The 15,815-nt window shown below is 66.2% G+C and overlaps 2 protein-coding genes across 4 annotated transcripts; both read right to left on the reverse strand.

The window, feature by feature from the left end:
* Positions 1–569: 569 nt before the first annotated feature.
* Positions 570–8,150, reverse strand: LOC121479385 (collagen alpha-1(I) chain-like). The gene is made up of 11 exons (XM_041734913.1): positions 8,141–8,150; positions 7,785–7,929; positions 7,275–7,631; positions 6,990–7,060; positions 6,040–6,776; positions 5,700–5,804; positions 4,750–4,754; positions 4,381–4,507; positions 2,910–3,034; positions 1,902–2,795; positions 570–822 (listed from the first exon to the last, which is right to left on the reverse strand). The coding sequence occupies exons 1-11, from the start codon at positions 8,148–8,150 to the stop codon at positions 789–791; spliced, it is 2,610 nt and encodes an 869-aa protein (XP_041590847.1). The 3' UTR covers positions 570–788.
* A 121-nt stretch (positions 8,151–8,271) lies between these two features.
* POP4 (POP4 homolog, ribonuclease P/MRP subunit) lies at positions 8,272–15,128 on the reverse strand. Of its 3 annotated transcripts, XM_041746447.1 has the most exons (8): positions 14,944–15,128; positions 14,682–14,783; positions 14,403–14,455; positions 12,642–12,865; positions 11,273–11,350; positions 11,055–11,116; positions 9,500–9,601; positions 8,272–8,658 (listed from the first exon to the last, which is right to left on the reverse strand). In XM_041746447.1, the coding sequence occupies exons 1-8, from the start codon at positions 14,948–14,950 to the stop codon at positions 8,522–8,524; spliced, it is 765 nt and encodes a 254-aa protein (XP_041602381.1). In that variant the 5' UTR covers positions 14,951–15,128; the 3' UTR covers positions 8,272–8,521. The 3 variants fall into 3 exon arrangements, with proteins under 3 accessions (XP_041602381.1, XP_041602383.1, XP_041602382.1); XM_041746449.1 differs by lacking the exon at positions 14,682–14,783 and having other exon boundaries at positions 14,944–15,126; XM_041746448.1 differs by lacking the exons at positions 14,403–14,455; positions 14,682–14,783; positions 14,944–15,128 and adding an exon at positions 13,673–14,382.
* Positions 15,129–15,815: the final 687 nt, after the last annotated feature.

Below are 15,815 nucleotides of genomic sequence, written 5' to 3' on the forward strand. Positions count from 1 at the left end.
TCTCTGGGCGGCGGCCCCTGCGGCCTCATTCCTGGGTGGGGGCGGCCCTGCCTGCGGCTCCTTCCGGGGCCCCCGGGGCCTCGCAGCGCCTCTGGGTCTCGTGTCCACGCCCGGCCGGCGGCCTCCTCGCACGTCTGGATTCCCGCTGCTTTCTGGAACTCTCTTCCGTGGGAGTTCCACCTGGGAGAGGCAGCCCCCGGCCTCGGGGGGCTGGTCGCCCAGCATGCGGCGCCCCTGATGCCCGGGTGTCCCCGGCCGCTGCTCCGCGGCTCAGCCTCCTGACCATCACACGTGTGTGGTCGCCGTGGGTGTGCCCCGAGGCGCGGGGGGCTCGAGGCAGCCGCCTCCCGTGCAGCCACGCGCCACGCACACGGGAGCTGGTTTCTGCGGGAGGAGCCCCAGGACTCCAGAGCCTGGCGTGGGGCTGCCACTTACGGGGCCGTTTCCCTGCGAGTCTCGTGCCGCAGGAGGGAGCCTCACGGCCGCGCCCGGGTCTGTCGCGCGTGCAGGGCCTTCTGATCCGGGCGAGGGGGGGATCCCTTAACGGGAGTCACTCTCCATCAGAGGGAATTTTTATTTTTATTTTTTATTTTTATTTTTTTTTCAGAGAGAATTTTTAAAAAGGGAAAGTGACGTGTCCTGCAGGAATGGGGTCAAGCTCCGCGAGCGCTCGTGTCCCATCGAAGCCGACGCATGTTCTCGGGGCTGACGCAGCGCGGATCACGGCGGTCGGGCGGCCGCATCCCCGGTCAGGCTCCGTGTGGTCGCGCGGTGGGACACCCTCTGCTTCACGGGCGCCTCTTGTTTCCGCGTCGCCAGAGTCTGCTTTGCAAAAATGTGCAGCCGTGTTAGCAATTTTCTGAACCCACTGGAATTCAAGTCGTTCTCCTCCGCAGCGCCTGGCGTGTCGTTATCCGGGTTGATGTTCTTCCACTGTTGTCTGGTCTGTCACCGTTTTTCTTGATGATTTGTTCATTTTATCGAAAAGAGACACCATTTATTTATTTATTAAAGATTTTACTTATTTATTCATCAGAGAGACACAGGGAGAGGCAGGGACGCAGGCAGGGGGAGAAGCAGGCTCCATGCCGGGAGCCCGACGCGGGACTCGATCCCGGGACCCTGGGATCCAAAATGAGACTTTTTTTTTTTTTTAATTTTTTATTTATTTATGATAGTCACAGAGAGAGAGAGAGAGGCAGAGACACAGGCGGAGGGAGAAGCAGGCTCCATGCACCGGGAGCCTGATGTGGGATTCGATCCCGGGTCTCCAGGATCGCGCCCTGGGCCAAAGGCAGGCGCCAAACCGCTGCGCCACCCAGGGATCCCCCAAAATGAGACATTTTTTAAAACGTATGTTACCTTGAGTTCTACTCCTTGATGCTAATATCATTACCCCCCCCCCCCACACACACACACGGTGTTGTGTTTGCTAAACCATCCTCCGGCACACGAATGTGGCCCAAACAGTCTTTTCCACGACGTGAAATTGCATGTCGCGGCGGCGTGCGCGTGGGTGCCTTTCTCACCAAAACCGCCGCCTTCGCGCCGCTCCACCGGGCGCCACAGAACCCAGAGCCCGGGAGAAACGTCTCCTGAAACCGCCCGTCTCGGGGGCGACCCAAGCAGGCCCCACGGCCTCAGAGCTGCACACGCGTGACTGACGAGCGGCCGGAGCCTGGGGACTCGGTGGGGACAGTGGGCCAGCGGGCGGTGCCCCGGGCCCGGCAGGAGGTGCAGCTGCCGCGTCCCCAGGATGTGGCAACATGACCAGGCCCGAGTTCCGCCCCATGTGCACACGGGGAGGGGGCCCGCGAGTTCACAGGCCGGGCCCGTCCTGCCACACGGAGGCTGACGCAGGCACCTGCACCAGGAGCCCTGAGCCCTGAGCCCCGCCTTACCTGCGGCAGGCTTCCTCGGTTCCCCTCCGAGTCTGTCCCTGCCTGGGGCAAGTCCCAGCCGCCACCCTCAGGCTCCCGGGGCCGCCTTCGTCCCTGTTGGGGACCCGAGGTACCGGGGCCCACGCGGAACCGCAGTCGGGATACCTGAGAGGACGGCTGCGGGCCTGGGGGGGGAGGCTCCGAGGAAACCCCGCGGTGGAGCCAGGCGTCCACACTCCCGTCGTCAGGGCCCTTCTCCCCTCCCCGGTCTCCCGGCGCTGGCTCCTCCCCCCGCCCCTCCCACCTCTGTGTGTCCAGGTTTCTGTTTTCCCACCGTCCAGACCCAGCACACGTGGTGACGGGTCACTGCGTGACTCAGACAGAGAGAAGCCGTCACCCGGGGAGCTGTGGGGAGAGGGAGGGAGAGACGGGGTGGGGGGGGGGAGCCTGGGGGGGAGGGGGAGAGACTGGGAGGGGTGGGGAGGGGGAGAGGGATTTGGGAAGAGGCTTTTCTGTCCCAGGAGCGGACGCAGGGAGCCGCCTGGGAGCGAGGCCGCTGGCGTGTGGCTCGCGGGGAGAGGCAAGCGCGGGGGAGTCCGAGCCCTGCCCCGCTGCCCTCGCTCCTCCCCCGAGCGGCCTAGTCCCGGCTCCGGCCGTGGGTTCTGAGCGACGCCGGCAGGTGCCGCCCGGGGCCACCCACAGACCCGCGCGAGCAGGTCGGCGGCTGCCCTGACAGCGTGGCCGCTTCCCTCCGGCCTGCGGACTGTGGCGGCACCAGGACCCCTGGGGACGCGTCTCTCGGGACCTGGGGGCAGCACCTGAGCGCTCGGGGCTGAGGCGGGGCTCGCGCCTGGAGCCAAGGCCTCTCCGCACCCGGCAGCGGCTTCCTGAGGCCGCGGCCGGGCCCCATCCAGCCTTATTGCTTAATGAAAAACAAATTCCTGAGTAATTTATTTTTCTGAGCTTTTTTTTTCTTTTTTAATTTTATTGTTACTATTTTGTGTCCCCCCATAAAACCGCCGGCCGCACGAAGGCGAGGGGGAAGCCCAGGAGCGGGGAGGCAGCTGAGGCTGGGCGCGGGCTGCCGGGCCGCCGCCGCGCTCCCGCCCGGGGTTGGGGGTTGACATTGGGGAATCCTGCGGTGGGGCCGGGCCCTGCGGGGTCCCGAGGGTGAGGGGGCGCAGCGGGCGGCCCCAGGGCAGGACCGGGGTCCCTGGGGCCCCGCCCCGCGCTGCTGCTCCCTGTGAAGGTACAGTCTGTGCCCCAGGCGCCCCCGCCCACGTCTCCCGAGGGGACTCTGGCCTCGGTGCCCTCGCCTGGACCTGAGGGACAGATCCCAGCTGCATCTCAAGGTCACCAGGGCCCCGGACTGGATGTGGAGCCAGAGAAGCTGGAGCTTCCTCCCACCCGCGAGGACGAGGAGGGCCCTTCTGGCGCCGTTGGGGTTTTACACGTGGAGCCTAGAGCCGCAGCTCCCAGAGGCTGCGACAAGGGAGACTGTCGGCGGGTGCAGAGCCTCGGGGAGGGCCAGCGGCCTGGGGGGCTCCCTGTGCCGGCGTATTTGTCCCATACTCTGGGGCCAAGCTGCAGGGCCTCGGATCCCAGCTCCGCTCCGGCCCCTGACTTCACTCCTCTGGGCCTCGATGTCCTCGTCTGCAAAATGGGAACAAGACAGCACTGACCTCATCAGGTAGGTGGGAGGACAAAGTGTGCCAAACGCTCAGAATAGCGCCTGGCAGGTGCTTCCTAAGTGTTCACGCGCCAAGGAGCTTGTGTGCTCCACTTGTTAAAAATCACGTGTATACGGACTTCACCAACTCAATTCACATTTTCCCGGAGACTTTAATTTCGAAAATGAGGGATGAGACGTCTAGAAGTAATTTTGTCGCCGTGATAAACCCAAATCACCGAGAAATGGGGGCCAAGCCCTCCGTGGCGAGTCAGGCCGCGTGCAGGTCAGCGTGGCTTACGCTCGGCACCGACCCCGGGTGCTCCGCGCTCAGGAGCGACAACAACAGACAACATAGAGCTCCCCCGTCTGTTGCTACTGGATCCGCAGCTCTGGCCCTGGACTCAGGGCTCCGCAGGGAGCTGAGCCCCAGGTGGCCCTTCTCACCCTCCTCCCCCCACGTCCGCCAACACCGCGGACGCAGGAGCCCGGTGGCCAGAGTCCGCCCTGGGCCGACTGCAACCGGAGCGGAGACCTGGGGCCTCTCCAGGAACGGGGGCTTCCCTGCGCAGAGGCGGCCCAGAGGGCGACCAGAGGCAGAGGCAGGCCGCGGCGGGAGCAAGACGACGGGCGGGAGATGCTCCCGTCGGGGTGCTGGGCAGGCGCCCACGTCGCGGACCCAGGGGTCCGTTTCCAGTAGGAGTAAGACACGCAGAGAAGCAGCAGGAACCTGGGCTTCCCCGACGAGCCAGGGGACCCTTCCGTGCCCTGCGGGAGGCTGCAGAGGTGGGATCCCCGGGCTGGAACCCGGTCCCTGCCTCCTGCACCCACCCGGGGCTGGTGGGTCCCTGGGGACGAGCCCACGCCCAGAGCGCCGACCCTCCCAGAGGCAGGAGGAGGTGTGACCCCGCACTCCTGGGCCGGCAGCGTGACCAGAACAGCGTTAGGGTCACACGTCCTGGGGAGACAAAGAGCCAGGAGGGTGCTTTCCGTCTCAGCTCACACTGGGGAATGGGGGGGGGGGCGGCTGCACCCCCTGCAGGGCTCAGCTCCTGTGGGTTAAATGCATCAAATGCATCGGTCAAAACCACCACACTCCCCGAATCATGTCATTCGGGGCTGAAAATGGAGGTCAGGGTCAGGGGGGCCTTGAGCTCGGGTTTCCTGAGGCAGGTCACCTCCCAGGCAGGTCGCCCGTACCGGGCCTACGGGTGAAGCTGGAGGGGATGGAGGGGACAGGGAGGGCACGCCGCTGCGGTCCCTGTAACTCAGGAGGGCGGGTCTGGGGGGCGGGACCCTGGGGGGGCCCATGACCCTGGTCAGACCCACGTGTGGGTTTGGAGCAGGACGGTGACAAAGGCCCTGGGCCGTGGGGTGGGGGCGGGGGACACAGATGCCTCAGGACGGAGCCAAGGCTTAGCCGCGGCAGGTGCCCCGAGAGGCCACAGGAGATGTGCACACGGGGAGCGAGCGCTGGCTCTGGGACAGCAACGCAGCTGCTCCGTGCAGGGGTGGGGGCAACACGGTGCGCCCCCACTACCGCACGCCCGCGGGCCCCGCCTGCCCCCCATCCAGCCCTCGGGCTCCGCGGTGGCAGGTGCACCAAGGGGAGGCCAGGCCACGGGGGTTGGGCCCCTCGGGGGGGCCTGGTCGGTTCCGGACCCTGCTGGGGACCCTGTGCGCCCGTCTCTGCGGGTCCACTTAGCACCGCACGTCCTTCACGGCTCAGGAAAAATTACCAAGAATGTTATTGACTCTAGTTCTAATTTGTCTAGCACTCGTGTTAATGACGCCTATTTAAGACATCCATTAGAGGCCCGTGAGGTTAATTAAACGGACGATTCCAGAACAGTTCTATTAGGAACCCCCCCCCCATTAAATTAATATTATAGACATTTAACAGATGTCCTAATTAGGCATTATGGCGAAGAAATGCAAACTAAATTAAAACAAAAGCCATTGTCCAGAAAGAAAGCTCTTTACCGTAATTTACGGCTTTTTTGGGGAATGTGACTGTTTCCTCCTCGGAACCTGAGATGAGCCCTCGGACCGTCTTTCCCAGCATCTGGAACTCGTCACCCCGAGAGCCCCAATCTTCCGTCACAGGCAGACGTCGCGGCTGGACCCCATCTGGAGTCCACGGGCCTCACCCGCGTGACGGAGCAGAGCAGCGCGGGCCGCAGGAAGGCCCAGGCTCCCACGGCAGGAGGGGACCGAGCCCGGCCCGCTGGGGGGGCACGGAGGGGCTCGGTGGTCTGGGGACGCGGGAGCGGGGCTGGCGAGGGCGGGGCGGCAGCAGCTCGGCTCCTGAGCGGTGCTGCCCCAGTGCTGGGGGGAGCCGGCCGGGCTCGTGGGACGGCGTCCTGCAGCCCGGCGGAGGGCTCCAGCAGGGGCCCCGGCACGTGCACTCGACGACGTCCCACCAATTCCCTGCAGCCCTCCTGCCCCGGTGCCGGAGGTGGAGGGAGGCCCTAAAGGCGGTGCCCTAACCCGCAGGGCGGCTGTCCTAACAAGGGTTAGAGACGCCAGACGGCGCTCCCCGCAGCTGCAGAGGCCAGGTGGGGACACGGCAACAAGGCGGCCAGGGAGACGGCCCTCAGCGGGCCCAGCCTGCGGCCCACCCGAGTCCTGGGCGTCCAGCCGTGGGGCAGCAGGTGGAGAATTTTCTGGTGTCCACGCAGCCGACGGCAGAGCGGTTAGGCGGCCCGAGCCAGCACCGCGGCGACGACCGTCCCACAGCGTCCCTGGAGAGGCTCCGGCCTGTCCTGTGGGCCCCGCAGTCGGCCGCTCGGCCCACTCGCGTTTGGGGGAACAGTGGGTCCCGGGCTGATGCCCCCGGCCCGCAGCTCCCGAGTCTCGCCCTGAGGCGGTGACCACTCTGCTGCCGCGCGGCCCTCCCGGGTCTCCGGTGCCCGACGGTGGGTGCAGGAGCCCGACACGGCCTCGGCCCTGCTGCGGTCTTGCTCCAGCCGTGGAGGAGGGGCCTGGGCTGCAAACGACCACACGCCCTCCAGGAGCAGCCCCGTCCACCTCCCTAGGCCTCAGCCTCTCGGGGCGCTCCCTGAGAGCCAGTGTCCGCTGGGCTGGGCCCTTGGAGGATGGCCGGTCCTCAGGGCACAGGACCCCAGGGCACCCTAGAAACAGGCAGGCGCCTTCTCCGCAGGCGTCCTTGGGGGCAGGGGACGGAAGCCCACAGAGGAAACGGCCGTTCACGCGCAGACGTGAGTCTGCACCAAACAAGAGCGGGTTTCACGAGGCAAGTGGCACCACCACGTTTCTGGAAAGCAGCCGCATGTGCACCCCAGGGCGCCCTCCCCAGCGGAGGGCTGGCACGCGCAGTGCGGTTAGGGAGTCACGGCGCCCCGGCCGTGGGCACTGGGCACAGGCAGGTGTCGCGAACGCCGCCGGCCCCAGCGGGAGCCCAGGTGGTAAAGGCCCACGTGACGCCCGCGGAGCAGCCTCCTCATCCCTGCGCTCAGACCCCGGCTCGGCAGCCCGCGGTGCCACAAGGCTGTGGGCGCACAGGGCTCAGGCGGTGCCGGGGGCGGAGAGCTGCAGCCCGGGCAGTGACCACCCCTGGGACAAGGCCCCGTGGGCACGGACGCGGGCGACCCCGAGCCCTGGGAGGCGCCGAGGCAGCCCTTCCTGCTCGGCCAGTCCCAGTTCCCATTTCCCGTCCCAGGGGGTTTGTCCTCCAGGGCGGAGGCCCCGCGGGACCCAGGGACCACGCGTCCGGCCCTGCTGCTGCTCCTAGCCCGTGGTCTGCTGCGGGTTTGCGGCCAGGAATGTTTCTGGCCTCCCCCGGTTGGGGGCACACCGACTTCTCCCCGAAAGAGGCCACCGGTCCTGAGCGCGTGGCGCTCCGACCACGGCACACGGAGGCCGGCCCAACCCCGTCCCCACCCGGGCCTGCCCAGCGGGGCCGAGCTCGTGGGCTGTAGGTGCCCACCACACGGGCCTCGCCTGCCCCGAGCCCGGGCCTCCGGCCGCAGAACGCGAGGGCTCCGCTGAGCGGGGAGTGCTGGGGACGCCCCTGGGGGTCAGCCTCGGGGGCACCGCGGTCCGCCCCCGTCCGCCTACCCCTGCCCCGGAGCCCAGGAGCCCAAGAGCCACGGGAAGGCGGATCCCTGTGGACGGAGCTCCCGGCTCCCGGTGAAGGGCCACCAGGAGCACCTCCGACCCGCTCCCTGCCCCTGGGCCCTCCCAGCTCTCCCTCCCAGGGCCGACCAGCCCACAGCCCCTCAGCGACGTCGCCCTCGCTCGTCCGCTTTCCCGGAACAGCAAAGGAAACCGCAGTTGGCCGGAGGTCGAGGGCGGGCGGGCGTGAGCTGAAGCAGCCACTGTCCTCGGGAACGGGCGCCCGAGGGCAGCCGTCTGCACCTGAAGCGGAGCCGCCAGCAGGCACAACCTTTCACCGGCAGCCTCTCAGCGCCTACGTGGATGTTTTACTACTACGTCAGCAATGGGTTCATCACAGAGCGCTCACGACACACAGAAAGGATGAAAAAGAAGTGAAACCCTACTACTGCCACCAGGCAGGTCGCCCTGTGCGGGTCCTGCCAGGCTCTTCTCCCCCGGGGGCGGGACCGACTCGGCGCCATCCAGACACACGCAGCCCCACGTTCCCTGCTCCGCAGCTCAGTGCAGGGTTTCTTTCCAGATGATGAATGGTTCTTTTTTTTTTTAAAGATTTTATTTATTTATTCATGAGAGACACACACAGAGAGAGGCAGAGGGAGAAGCAGGCTCTGTGCCTGGAGCCCGACGTGGGACTCGACCCCAGGACTCCAGGATCATGCCTGGACCAAAGGCAGGCGCCAAACCGCTGAGCCACCCAGGGACCCCCTGATGAATGGTTTCTAACTCTGGTGGTGACGCGCCGCGGTGGTCGAGAACCACAGCCACCTCGTGCAAGGACACGCGGGCGGTCCCAGTCCTCGGGGCACACACAGTCGCCTCCGCAGCAAAGACCTCACAGGTCCACTGTTCCCTTTGCTTTGAATTTCTTTGCCGATCGTTCACTTGACCTCAGCTGGAATTTGCTTCCATAAATGTAGGAGACGAAGCCATCGATTTCCACCGTGAACACGCAGTTTAGCTTGGGGATAACTGGAAGAAAAGGAGGAAAAAGGACAAAAAAGTCCCGACAGTGAAGGTCATGTTGGCGCATAACGTTATCCCTAAAACATCTCGTGAGAAGTGGGGACCCACAGAGCTTGGCAGGACCAGGACGGCAGGTGCTCTTGGCCATTGTTCAGATTTAAACACAATTTGATACGTAGCTTCTAGGGTCAAAGGCCCTACACCAAGTTCCCAGAAAAAGTGCCAGGAACAGGCACTCTTCTCACATAGTTTTCAGACGGGCTCGTGGCTCTACGCCCAGTGGGGACCCCAGACACTACTTCCTGGGGTTTAAAACGAGACAAGAACATTCAGGGAAATGAAGGAAGCAGAGGGAAAAACCAAGCTGCAGAAGGAACAGCTCCCGGGGTGGTGCTGGCCTCAGGTCCGTGGGCAGGGGGCGTGGGCGTGCCAACACCCTGGAGCGTGAGCCTGCACTCGCTTCCGGGGCCCCAGGGTCACCAGCGGGCCCAGGTCTTGCAACTCCAGGGCAGGCGCTAGCTAAGCCTCCCTGTCTCTTTAGCTCCACCCTCCGGGGCAGCAGCCTCTGGGCAGGGACGCCCCAGCCATGGACACGGACCCCCGTGGCCGCACGCACACCAAGCGGCCCTTCCTGCGATCCCATCGGGCCGAGGCTGCTGGCCGCGCTCCCGGACGCCTGAGGGAGAGGCCCAGGGCAGGGTCAGGGGTGCTCTCCGCAGGCGCGGCTCGCAGTCGGCAGCGACCTGCAATCTGTGCTGACGGAGGCCAAACTGCCCCGAGAGGCCACGAGGACGGGGCTGACGAAGCAGGTGGCCACGGGCCACGTCACCGAGACACACGCACTTACCTTTCAGGCGGTCTTCTTTGGTGATGATTTTGAAAAGGTGCTTCGTTTCCTGTAGGAGGATTCCCGTGACACCCACATAGGAGGGGCATTTGGATTTTGTGACTGCGGAGGAAAGCACGTTCCAGGCCTGAGCGTCGGTGGTGCTGGGGGAGCCACAACCAGCGGGGTGGGGGCGGCTGGGGAAGGGCCGTCAGCGGGACAGGGCCCAAGCGATGAGAAGCAACGTCCCAACCCTCCCCCCTGTGGCTCCGCAGCCCATGGGCTGCCCTGACGCGGCGTCCCCCGGAGGGCCTGCGGCCACGGGGCCTGGGAGGGCCAAGGAGCCAAGAGGTCACGGGCGTGTCCAGCAGCACCGAGACCCAGAGGCGGCTGGGCGGGACCTGAAGGCGCACCTGCCCATCGTGGCCTTCCCGCCACCTCCCAAGCTCTGGCCACAACGGAATCCTGCCACAGGCTGTGGAGCAGCGCGGTGAACAGGCAGCCGGCCCCTCGCCTCTCCTGACCCGGGCCCCGTAGCCGGCGGACGTTCACGGAGCACCAGCTATGGGCCTGGCACCGCGGGAGGTCGGCGCCTGCGCAGCAGGGACCAAGGCTGTTGTGGGCTCTGCTCTCAAGGAGCAGGAGGGGAACGTGGGCCAAATCAGACAACTGATTTTCCCTGATCACGTAAGTGCCACGGTAACGGAGACAGAGGTCAGCTCTAGTGATGGCAGGCCCCCGGGTCGTGACACCTGAGGAGGGGCCTGAACACCGAGAAGCGGTCTGTGAACGCACAACCCTGGCACGGGGAGAGAACACGTGCAAGGGCCCCGAGGCGGGGCCAACCCTGGTGTGTGAGCAGCAGAAAGCAGGCGGCTGTGCTCAGACCGGTGCCTCTCAGACGCAGCAAGGAGGGAAACACGGCCTGAGCTCAGGGACAAGACCTTCCCTCTGGCTGCCTGCTGGGGGCCAAGCGGCGTGCCCGCAGGGAGGGGGTTAGGCTCGAGGCATCCAGAGGAGATGGTGCGGGCTCAGCTTCGGTGAGGACATGGGAGGGCTTGGTGCTGAGGCTCAGGAAAGAGAAAACGCAATCCCGCCTGGGGTTTGGGCCTGAACAGCCACGGTACGCACCGGTACCGAGAGCGGACATGGGGACGCCAGGGGCTGACGCGAGGAGGGGCGGAGCTGTTGTGGGATTGGAGGTTGTGGCACCCTCTGGACCAGTGGGTGGCTTGGGGGAGGGCAGCTGGAGGAGTGAAGAGGCGAGGGAAGGGCTGCCCTGGGGAGGGGACTGCGAGCGGATCCTCGAAACTGCAGGGAAACGGACCCAAGGGACCTTGTGTTCTGTTCAGGGCTGGGGGCAGTGCCGGCAGCTGCTGTGCCCTCGGGGGGCAGGAGGTCCCGTGCGGAAGGGCGCACAAAGACCATTAGAGGATACAGAGCGGCCAGAACTGCTCACCTCCCACCCTCAATGCTGGTGATCACGCGACAAGGAACGTGTCTGACTCCGAGCAGAGCCGCGCGGCCACCGAGTGACGGCACGGGCGTGCGGGGACCACGCGCTTAGGCCAGTTACCTGAAATGAGAGCCCCGTGAAGGTCTGCCTTTAGCAGCTTGGCCTGAATCATCTGCGGCTGCCTGGGAGGTAAACAGAGGCCTCAGTATACGACCATCTGGAGTCCCGAAGGGAGCACACAGTCCGCAAACTTGTGCGGCCAGCTGGCCCCGAGGCCATTCGTGTGGTCGTAGGACTGGGGCTGTGCCAAAGGGCGAGGCTTCGGAAGAGCAACTCACGTGTCCGGCTTGAGACCGCCGCACAAGTCCCGGATGTACTGCTTCCAGAGCTCATGCAGAGGGAGGAAAAGACTGTACCTGCGGCAAAGTTAGAGAAGCAGAGTCAGGCGACGTGAGCTCGGGACGGAACATCGGAAGAGCCGGTGCATAGCCTGAGGCCAAGGACTGCGAGCTGGGTCGGATCCCGATGGTACAGTGGGGAACGTGACTACAATCAGGACTTCCGGCCCTGAACCTCTAGCAGTCCCGCTGCCAGAGCCCTCTCGAGGCCACGGCAGGAGGAAGCTGCTGGCCTCCTTGGCCCCGCCGTCCTTCCTGCCGGCCGGCTGCAGCCTGGACAGCTGGTGCCCAAGTGGATCCCACAGACCACGAGGCAACACGCGGACGCGGAGCAGCCAGGATGCACCCAGGGCGACACACCAGCCCCCGGGGGTGCTCACCCACACTCCTTTCATGAGGGTTGTCTCGCTTAAGCGCTGCTGTGAGGTCGTGTGCTAAGAGCTGACCCCGGGGGGAGGCGGGGGGTACACGGGAGTTGCTGGCTGTCGTGCACGTCCCCACATAAGGTAACGGGTCTGTCTGGAAGGTGAGTGAGCAAGGGGCAGGCCCAAGGGGAGGGACCAGGTGAGGGCACCTCAAAGGCTTTTGTCTGGGGTCACGATGACTGGTCCCGGCGGCTCATGGGGAACCTGTTTCAGGAAACTGTGGTCAGACAAACGGGAACCTCAGGCTCTAACTCCGAGTGGGCTCTACTGGAGCAGACACCAGCCAGGAAAATGTGGGCAGCAGTGGCCCCTTCCTCCTCCTCCACCCGAAGCCCAGCTCTTTCTGCAAGAAGGGCCACGGACAAAGTGACTGACTTGGTCTCGAGGGACGTGGGCGGCTTTCTGGCTACCGAGCTTGGAGCCAAGTCTACACAGTCTGAGGACATGTGCACGCAGAACCGCGGCCAAGGAGGGATGCAGCGTGGGCTGGAGGGAGGAACCCCCCCCCCCCAGAGGGACGCATCCTGCCCAGAAAGTTCTGGCTCCCGTGGGCAGCACCATCTCCGGCAGCAGAACCCCAGTGGAGGGCTCCGCCTAGGGCCACTGAAAGCTGTAAAGAGCAACGTGCAGATGCATCAGGTCCTCTTCCTCTAGGAAAGCTGACAGACAGACGGCCTGCTGCCAGGGTGCCAGGCGCGGACAGACGGACAGAGGCCAGACAGTACAACAGCCAGAGCCGCTCGGGCTTTCAAAGCCACGTGCAGGCAGGCTGCCCCCTGGTGGCCGACGCAGGAGGAGCGCCCCAGGCCCAGCAGGACCCAGAAGGTGGGGCTGCTGCAGGGGCACATGCAGGGAAGGCACACAGGCGGGGAAGGCGGGCACACCTCTGCTGCTCTGCTGTGATGTCAAAGAGGTGCAGCTCCCTCCTCTGCCGGGCGGACAGGCCTTTGGATCTTTTTCTCTTCTCTTTCCGTTTGCGGCGGGTGAAGTACTCCAGGACCACAGCCTTGCGCTGCAGCTGGTCCTCGCAAGCCTGCTGGCTCATGCGGGGCATGCTGCGCTTCAGGAAGGCTCTCACGAAGGCCTCGGCCTGCTGCGCTCCCGGAAGCTGCACGGGGACAAGGCGGCTCGCTGTCCACTGCTCTGGTTGGGGCAGCCCCAGACCCCGGGCCCCGCTGCACCCCGCAGACGGGGTGCCTTCCTGACCACCCACCTCCCCGCCGGGCCTCACACAGCCTCTCATCTGCTCCGTGTCAGCTAACCCCAGCTGTCCCGATGCAAAAGTCACGTTCAAGTACAGACGCGTGACTGCCCCACAAAGCAGCCTCGTCAAAGTCCAACTTCCTACCCTACTTCTCTGAGGCATACTCTGGTATGGATTGAAAAACAAAAGAAAAAAACACCCCAATAACAACCAACCCCTTATATTTGGAATAAAACACTTCTCTGACTCTCGGCAGGGAGGAAAGGCTGAGACACGTACGACAACAGTATTCACTCAGTCACCGCGCGACAAACGCAAGCTCAGAGTAGAACCCAGCTAGGCCCTGGAGCGTGAGACGATCCTAACACTTGGGAACAGGGCACCACGTGGTGCCGCGGAGTGGGCCGGGCCTCGGGGGGTAGGAATCGGGACGCTGTGTCCCTGTTGCCATCCTCCTGTCCGCCTGCGCGGGGCCCTGTGGACGCATCACGGCTGCTCGCTCAGTCGGCTCGCACTTCACCGGCAGAAAGGGGGTGCCGGGGCATCCCAGCCTCCTGCGCTCACTCTCTCCCACAGAGAGCACAGCGTCATCTGGTGTTGACCTAGCACAGGCTCTTCGGACTTGTGGGCATCAGAACTGCCACAGCTGTGCGCGATCCCGAGAGAACTCCTAACGTCACCGCCTCTCGGGGTGGGAGTTCCACTGCTCACCCGTCCTTCAGGCGCCTGTGTCCTGGGTCGGCCCCAGCCCTGGGGAGCACCGTCTTCCCGCGTCCTGCCTCTCGGCTGAGCCACTCCCTGAAGCCCGGATGCGCTAACCAGGCTGTACATACATGAGGCCGATGTGTCGGGCATCAAGCTCTCCCTAATGGAGAAGCAGGTGACAGGGCCGTGAAGATGGGATCCACTTAGTCCTCAGGGTGCTCACAGCAAGGGTGGCAGCCGGCTTTGGGCTCTAACTAGGTTCGTTATCATCGTTATTGTCACAGCGACAGGACAATTATTTGCTTCCTTTAGGTACTCAAGTTGCCTTCCTTCAAGAAGAAACCAGATAAAGGTCGATCGGTCCTGTAGGACCTTGCGCTCACGTTGGGTCCCTCATTACGAGTCGCCAGTGGAGCCAAACTGACAAAGAAGGTGTGCGGGATCCCGGTGTCACCCATGAACCGCACTCGCGAGGTGCCGGTTGCCTGGCCTCAAGGGTCAAGGGGCTCAGCAGCAGCATCAGGTGGGCACGGCCCAGTGGCCCCGGCACAGCGGGAGAGCACACGGCCTGGGCGTCCCAGTTAACCCGGCGGGGGCGGAGAGGCCAGCGCCGACAGGGGCCATCACAGCAGCCGGCCTCGACCCGCCGAGCACCGCGCTGAGACGAGGACGAAGGCGCGGGAAGGACATGGACGCCCGGCGGCACCTTCCTGGGGCTCCCGCGCCCCGCGCCTACCTGCACCTCCAGCTCCTTCGCCTCTTTCTGGGAAAACGCTCGGTAGGTGGCACCTGCGGATTCAAGGAAACCAGAGAACAAGTGATCAGCTCCGGCCGGGAAGGCCCAGACCCGCGGCTTCTCTTTTCTTTTTTTTAAAGAGTTTGTTGATTCATGAGAGACACAGAGAGGCAGACGCGGGCCGGGGAGAAGCGGGCTCCCCGGGGACCCCACGCGGGCCTCGATCCCGGGACCCGGGTCACGCCCCCAGCCCCCCCCCCCCGGCGCCCCCAAACCGACGCGTTTCATGTCGTTCTGCTCCCGAACGACCCTCGGGAGTCGCTGTCATCCCGGGTGTGGGCGCGCACCGAGAACCAGCACCGGGGATGCGGACGCCAGCGCCTGCGCGGGCCGGTGGGGGAGGGGCCCGCCGCGTCACCCCGCCCCTCCCCCGCCGCGTCAGCCCCGCCCCTCCCCCGCCGCGTCAGCCCCGCCCCTCCCCCGCCCCGTCAGCCCCTACCCCCCCCCCCCCCCCGCCGCGCCGGGCCAGCGCGTCCCGTACCCTTCATCCTCGGGTCCTCCCGGGCCGGGCTGGGGCGGCCCCGCGTCTCAGCCTCCGCGCCCCTCCGACCGCCGGGGGCTCCGTGGGCCCGCCCCGGCCCCGGCCCCGTCCCCGCGCCCCTCGGACGCCGCACCCGCAGGCTCCAGCCGGCAGCCGGGCTCGGGCGCGGGGCTCTGACGCGCCGCCTGGGACGTCACTGACGCGCGACCCCGCGGCCGCGCCTGCGCAGGAGGCCGGCCCCGCCCCCGAGGGCCCCGCGGGTCAGGGCGTGGGAGGCGGGGTCTGCGCGCGGGGCTCGGCGGACGGCGGGGGCGGGGGGCGGGGGGGCGGGGCGGGGGCTGGGGCGTGGCGTGGCCGGGGGCTGGGGGCGGGGCCGGGGCTCCGGGGGCTGGGCGTGGGCTGGGGCGTGGCTCCGGTGGGCGGGGTCTTGGGGCTGGGGGCGGGGCGTGGGCTGGGGCGTGGCTCCGGTGGGCGGGGTCTTGGGGCGGGGCGTGGGCGGGGCTCCGGGGGCGGCGTGGGGCGCGCGTGGGCTCCTTCGCCCTGGCCCTGGCCCTGGTGACCGGTTCCGAGGAGCGTCCCCGCGGCCAGGCCAGGCCGAAGCAGGCGCCGCCCCAGCGCGTGGGGGGGCCGGTGCCCGCGTCCCTGTCTGGCGCCGCCCGCAGCTGCCGGTGCGTCGGGGACCCGGGGGCGCCCCGGCCTGAGCCCCGCCAGGCCAGCGCCATCAGCGGTCTCCGGCTTCGGCCGCCTCGGGGGGCCGCGTTCTGTGCCCAGGGCCGCCGCGTCGTGGACATCGGGGTGCACCTCCCCGTGGAGCCTCTGCCCCCGTGCGGACCGCGGAGAAGCACGTCCTGGGGGTCTCGTCTGTGCCGCGC

The sequence above is a fragment of the Vulpes lagopus genome, chromosome 2 (genome assembly GCF_018345385.1).
Source record: "Vulpes lagopus strain Blue_001 chromosome 2, ASM1834538v1, whole genome shotgun sequence".
Classification (NCBI taxonomy): Eukaryota; Metazoa; Chordata; class Mammalia; order Carnivora; family Canidae; genus Vulpes; species Vulpes lagopus.